General features: G+C 34.6%; 1 protein-coding gene across 1 annotated transcript in view; it reads left to right on the plus strand.

Annotated features, from left to right (window-relative positions):
* Positions 1 to 2,603: 2,603 nt before the first annotated feature.
* Positions 2,604 to 6,908, plus strand: part of LOC108376285 (gustatory receptor for bitter taste 66a-like) — a 5,400-nt gene continuing 1,095 nt past the window's right edge. The window contains exons 1-4 of the mRNA XM_017632484.1: positions 2,604 to 2,838; positions 2,915 to 3,418; positions 6,164 to 6,447; positions 6,694 to 6,879. Coding sequence (XP_017487973.1) covers positions 2,604 to 2,838; positions 2,915 to 3,418; positions 6,164 to 6,447; positions 6,694 to 6,879 — 1,209 coding nt within the window. The remainder of the gene's footprint in view (positions 2,839 to 2,914; positions 3,419 to 6,163; positions 6,448 to 6,693; positions 6,880 to 6,908) is intronic.

Raw genomic sequence — 6,908 nt, forward strand, 5'->3', positions numbered from 1 at the left:
CGTTATTTGAATATTGAATCAATACACGTTTGAGGAAAGGGTGCGATAGTAGACTCCAGTTATAAGATTATAAATTAAATTTCCAAGAGAAAGTCGGTTCTTTACATATTTTCTAATTACCTTCGAAAATATATTAACTCAAAAAAAAAATAAACAATGCTTCATAGATCGATTTTTTTAAATCTAACTTCATAAAGTTCTTTAAAAATATTTTGTAAATGAGGCCATAAGAGCTTAGGGGGAGAGTTACAACACAAAAATACATTTAAGGCGCAGCGAAGCACGCCGGGTAATTGCTAGTTTAATATAAAAAAATGTTTTGGTGGAAAGCGAAGCGGGCCGCGGAAAAACTAGTATGTATGTACTTATGTTCATATGTATATAAATACTTGTATGTGTATAAAAGTAAATCTAGATCATAGTTATAATTACATGCTTTCCATTTTCAATATGAAATATTGCCATTATCTTTATTTGTCATAAGCGCAATATGATAAAAAGAGATGTGCATTTTTTTTTTGCATTGTCGCGAAATGTATTAATTCATACATTTTCCAATTGAAGCGATTCCCATTGCATCGCGATATGCGTTAACGTCAATAGCGAAAACAAACACAATAGATTATGGGACAATGCAAATGTAAATACACTTTTTCACGTATACATACATATATGTATCTACGTTCTCATCTGTATTTACATACGTACATTCCCAGCGATTGTAGGCGGAGCCAGACATACAGAAGTGACAGCTACGAGCCTTTTATTTGCCATATTTACAACAAATTTCCGGCCGAAAAGCGAATTGATGGCAGAAGAGCAGCCGCACTCTAATAAAATATAGTTTTTATGCAGTGATAGGAATTTATTCATTTTTTCCCTAACAATAAAAAAATGCACACTATATGATTGTATTTATATTCTAATATAGTAAATGTGTTTGTATGTATGTATGAAAGTATGTAAGTGAATATGCAAATACACAATTCAAATATTCATTGCCAAATGAAAATGGATTGGCACTTTTATCGCTCGTAATTACTCTAAGAGGTTATAAGTGATATGCATCTAAAAGTGTACACTGAGAAAAAGAAATGTTAAAAGCTTTACGTAAATTGCAATTTTATCCCGAATTAAATTCATTTTTATTTATTTAAGAAGTTTGTATATGAAATTAAGGGCCGTTTCCTCAAGAGGAAAATTGGTAAAATGTAAATTAGTAAAAAAGAGTTCTCATACGATTAAATAAGTACACACAGATTTCTGATATAAAAGAATATCGGTTCCCGATTGTTCGAAGATCGTCTTGATCGAATGTTGTGCTTATACAATAATGCCTGTTTTGACGAACGATAATCGGCTGTTTTCTGTCTACTTTTCAGGCGAGAACGTGGTCTTGGTTATACTCATTATTTTACACATCGTAAATTTGATAAATATATTATTTCAAAAACATCGTTTTTACATGCCATTTGCTCTATTTTAAATCTTAAGTGTGAATTTGCTCTTTTTACCCAACTTCCCGATAACCAAGAGGCTTGAAGCTTCAAACTTGGCTCAGAGCCCGCTGACAATACAATATGAAAGGAGAATTAACCCGCTAGGTGGCCAGGTGTTGAGCTATTTGAAAAAGCAGAAACAAACGCTAAAGTATTCTTCTGGCATTTATTTCATTCAATGCAGCTCCAGAAATAAGTGCCATAAAAAATAAATCAAGGATTTGAACAATTTTAGCCTTAAAACTTTTATTTAGGCGAAAAGGCACCTAAATTACACTACATTCATTTTCACTCGAAAAAATTATAATTGTTTTTTTTTTTTAACTTTGGGAAGTTCTGAAATAGAATGTTCATTAGAGTGGTCCAAAAACAGTAAAGTCGTAATTTTAATGCCGCCACCACCCTAGGATTATTCTATACCGAAAAACTATACCCCAAGTTTTTCAATTTGAAATCAAAAAAATATTTACATTTTATAGGTCCGCCAAATATTAAGAAATGGTTTAATAAACAATTCGGTACTGGAAGTCTTCTGAAGTGAACCAGAGCTCTCCGATCGATAAGTATTGATTTTCAAGAATTCTTCACCATTTCTATGAACAGCTTTTTTCACCCCGTATAAAATACATGGAAACCTTTGAACGCTTTGGGTAATTCGAACAGTACGAGAGAGTGGCGGCATTAAACTTCTGACTTTACTTTTTCTCATGCATTTTTGGACCACCCTAATGTNATTTAATTAGTTTTTTTTTTGTTGTCAATAATGATTAAAAAAAACTCTTTAAAGCAATAACTTTTTGGAGAGTGGGAAGCCGGGCAGATATTTAGTACTTGGTCCGATTTTGCTCTTGGCGGCCCTGCGCCATTACCATGTAATTGTTAATAAGTCCATAATTTTTCTAATTGAGCCTTTCTCTATGTCGCTAAAATCATGCCACATATTTTTACTGTGTTTTATTAATTTCCGTTAATTAAAAAACCATCGCCCCTTAGGGCCGCCACTAATTACTGCATAGCTTAACAATTCGCTAACATTTAGAGTTTACCTTTTGGAGCATAAACACAAGCGAGTAAATAGCTAACCTATTCGCAGCTAAATTGAAAATGTTTGAAGTCAAACTGCAATCCAAGCCGCTCTTACAAAGTTTCAATTCAATTTTTTATTGGTGCAAGCTTTTGGGCGTCTATCCATATGACTTTCAGAAATTCTACTATGACGGTGTACTTCAGAGCTCCACAGTGGGCAGTTGTGTGGTGATAATCGTAATGTGCTTTGTTTTTATGCTCTACAATTTGATGCTGTTCACTTTTGCCGGAAATGATGTCGTTCCGAAGTATAGTAAGTGCACGTAGAAAATACAACAAATAAACTTTTTCTTACGGTTTAAATTAACTACTATCTTATTTACCTCTAGATCATCTAAATCTCATAGTCGTTATTGCGCTTACTTATATTTCACCCGTAATGATGATGGTCGATCAAATAACCGCTATACGTAATCAGAATGCACTCCCTGCGCTCTTCGAACGAATTGAATATTTAGATGAAGGACTGCGACAGCTGGGTATTTCGGTCGATAATAAGCATGTGCAGCGACGCATACGGCTGATGATCGCAGTGACTGTCTTGTTGGAGTGCTGCATATTCGCCGCTTACATATGGTTGCAGGTTGACGTATTGCGATGGACGTTGGTACTGTGGATCTTTGCCTCAACACCGACCTTCTACAATACCCTAGACAAGATTTGGTTTATGGGAATATTGTTGGGTCTGAGAGACCGTTTTGATGCTATTAATGAAACGTTCGATACAATCGCTGGAGAGCTTGAGAAAAATTGTATACAGAGTCGGAAGAAGCAGCGAAGTGGGGATGTTGCGCTGCAACCGTCGTTATCATTCGAAGCGGAAGATATTGGCCGTAAGTAGTGATTGTGTTAACAAATCAAAACGTATGCATAACTAGTTAAGTTAGATACAAAACTATTAGAGATAGTATCGATAACAATGGTGGCCGCCGTGTTCGAGTGGCTGCAGGCGCGCACTACCTCTCCGTAGGTCCAGAGTTCGATGCCCCGTCCAAGGAATATCGAGAAAAAAATTCTTTCTACTAGCGGTCGCCGCTTGGCAGGTAATGGCAAACCTCCGAGTGTATTTGGCCTATGAAAAAAGGCTTGTGGTTAAAATAATTTGCGTTCGGGGCTCCCCTTTGTGTGATAACATCAAGGCGCACTCCGCAAATCGGAGGTGAAGCTTTGCAAACCACGAACAACCGGTATGATGCCTTTGGAAGCAACGTGAGCTGTTTGAGGCCCATATAAGGAGCTGAAGAGGGAGGCGGGACGTATTTGCCGCAAGAACAAAAGTTAGTCGATTGGAACATACCTGACATGGCGACATAGTGACGGATGTCAAGAACGTACATAAATTGTGGAGGAAACACTTTTGCAAATTATTGCATAGCGGCAGCACTGAAAGTAGTAGAGAAGACGAACTCGAGCCGAGCAGTCGATGATGATGGAGTTGATGTCCCACCGCCTGACGATGTATGAAAAGCGATTCTGCGGCTGAAAAACCACAAAGCTCGAGAGTATTGTGTGAAAGACTGAAGCCCACAGTCAACGATCCACCATAGACCACGCATTCACAATACGGCAAATCTTGGAAAATACCCGCGAGGAAAAGATCGACGCTCACTACCTATTTGTCGACTTCAAAGCCGCTTTCGACGGCACTAATTAAAAGCCGCAGTGTCTGAACTTTGCTATCTCGCAAAACTAACACGGCACGAAGCGGTATTGCTTCGTCAGAATTGGGAATACGGTTGCCAGATGTACTGATTTGGGAAGTACACTACTGAATTTTCAATTGCTGTACTGAATATTAAGAAGCATCCTTATCAAGTTCTGCAAAGAGTTCAAGTTTCATAGAAAATTGCTATATAATTTGTATCAGCCTTTCGCCATCTGCATAATCTGCGCCCCAAATAACAATTACCTAATACTTGAATAAATAATAACTGGAGCCGCTTTGAATAAAAGATAATAATGTTTTTTTTTTCAATTAAAAAAAGAATGAAAAAATCTAAAACCGGTTTTAATGAGCAACATAGAAAATTATGAAAAAAAAATCATTGCTTTTATTATTTTTAATTAATTATTAACTGCTTTCCAAGTCAAACAAACAAACAAAAAAATTAAACGACAAAATCAAAAATGCAATTATGCAACAGAAAAATGTATTGTTTTTATTATTTTTAATAAATTTTTAAGCCGCTTTCGAAAAACTTACAATTTCAAAAAAGATAGTTTAAACAAAAAAAATTATATGACAAAATTAAAAATAGCGTTAGTTCATAAAACGAGACAAACGGCAAATTATGCAACTAAAAATGGTTTGTTTTCATTATTTTTAACTAATTTTTAAGCCGCTTTTCAAATCCCTAAAATTATCTTAAAAATAAGGTATTTTAAACGAAAAAAAAATTAAATGGTTTTATTTCACAAAACAAGCCAAACGGCAAATTATGCAACTAAAAAATTGGTTGTTTTTATTATTTTTATGCAAATTATGCAACACCAAAATTAATTGTTTTTACTATTTTTACCCAATTTTTAAACCCTTTCTAAGTCCCTAAATATGTTTTAAATAAGGCGTTTTAAACAAAAAAAAAATTAAACAATTTAAGTTTTTTGAATTTGAACCATGATAAAGCAACCAGTTTTGCTTTTTTATTTTATCATTATTCTTTTCTTCTAAAAATTTTTGAACATTGAAAAAAAAAAATACCAAAATAATTTAATTTTTTTTTTTAATAAAAAAAAATATTTTTTTCAAAAGTAAACTTGCTCATCTTGGAATGGCAAAAAACAGCAAATTTGGCTAGTCTTTTATCTTTGAGTTGGAGGGGTGCTTCGCTAACTTTATACACATCACGTTTGCTGGGATTCCACGATGTGGTTATCAGCAACTGTTCATTAGACCCCTTTCAGACACGTCAAGTCTTGCTTTCAAGTCCGCTCGGTTCGTAAGGACCATTTATGTTTACATTAGTCTATATCTATCTCGATTCGTTTTGGCTGTTAAAAACAAGCATTAGGCGAACAAAGTTATAATACCAGGGGTATAAAAATAAATATGAAACAATTGTTCGTGTATTAATGAAGTGTTCTATATGTTTTTTATAAGTCTTTTCCAACTCGATATATTCAGTAAACTTGTGAATAATTTTACGAATCCGTTCAAATACTTATGCCCTTATTCTTAAAAAATAAAGTAGGTTTAAAGAGCTTTATAAATTGACGTTTTCATACATTTTTCAATTTAAAAACCTTTTATAAAGCTACTTTATTTTTTATGAATAAGACCATAAGAATGTATGAATATGTGGATAACTTAATGATCGCATATTAACCGAATACCCGGTTATCCAATTAACAAAATAAACTTATGTATATTAGAATATATTATGTTGTACTAAATTGGTTCACATCCATTCTTAGATATTTGGATAAATATAGTATATATATCGATACAGATAGATAACGCAACTTTTATCGTCAATGTTTTTTCGAGAATATATTTGCTAATGTTATCGATAAATTTGACGATAAAAATAACGATCAATAGCCAATTTATTTATGTATACATTTTTCCCATCCCTTAGATATCAAATTGGAAAATCTTGTGCGCAATGCCTTCGGTGAATTAATACGCCACCGTGAACCATTCAAACGCTCTGCTCCAAAAATGCGCTCCGATGCTGCGCTAGGTAATTTCGATGTTTTGCAAGAACGTTTCATCAGCCTGTGTCAGCTACACGAAAGCACCTGTAGGATTGCCAAATTACTCAACGAGCTATGGCGCTATCCAATTCTAATACTAATGGCCTATGGCTTTGTAGTTATCACGTCACAACTCTATTTTACCTATTGTGCCACGCAATCGCAGGTGGGTACCTGGTGGGCTGACGATGTAAAAATCTTTTATTAACTATATACCGAGCCCTAACCGCCACAATAACGTAAGCGACATTTTTTTCAAAATTTTCTTTTTGATGCAGAAATGTATCTAGATGCTCTAGGAATATTTCTGCATCAAAAAGAAAATTTTGAAAAAAAATGTCGCTTACGTTATTTTGGCGGTTAGGGCTCGATACAATTAAAAATTTTAATTTTTTTTTAATCCCCCACCCAGCCGATTCCAGTCATTTTTCGTTCTGCTGAACAATTAGTCATAACGGCGTTGTCACTCATCTACCTCGGCGGTAAATGTACATCGTTGATGTTTTTCAGTTGGAAAACTTCGCAGGCTTCGCGCCGCACCGGTATTTGTCTGCACAAATGTGGTGTTGCTGCCGACACAAATGAAGTTTATGAAATTGTTAGTATCACTTGCTTTATGTTACTACA

The sequence above is a fragment of the Rhagoletis zephyria genome, unplaced genomic scaffold (genome assembly GCF_001687245.7).
Source record: "Rhagoletis zephyria isolate East Lansing unplaced genomic scaffold, Rhagoletis_zephyria_1.1 Rzeph_scaffold_10197, whole genome shotgun sequence".
Lineage (NCBI taxonomy): Eukaryota > Metazoa > Arthropoda > Insecta > Diptera > Tephritidae > Rhagoletis > Rhagoletis zephyria.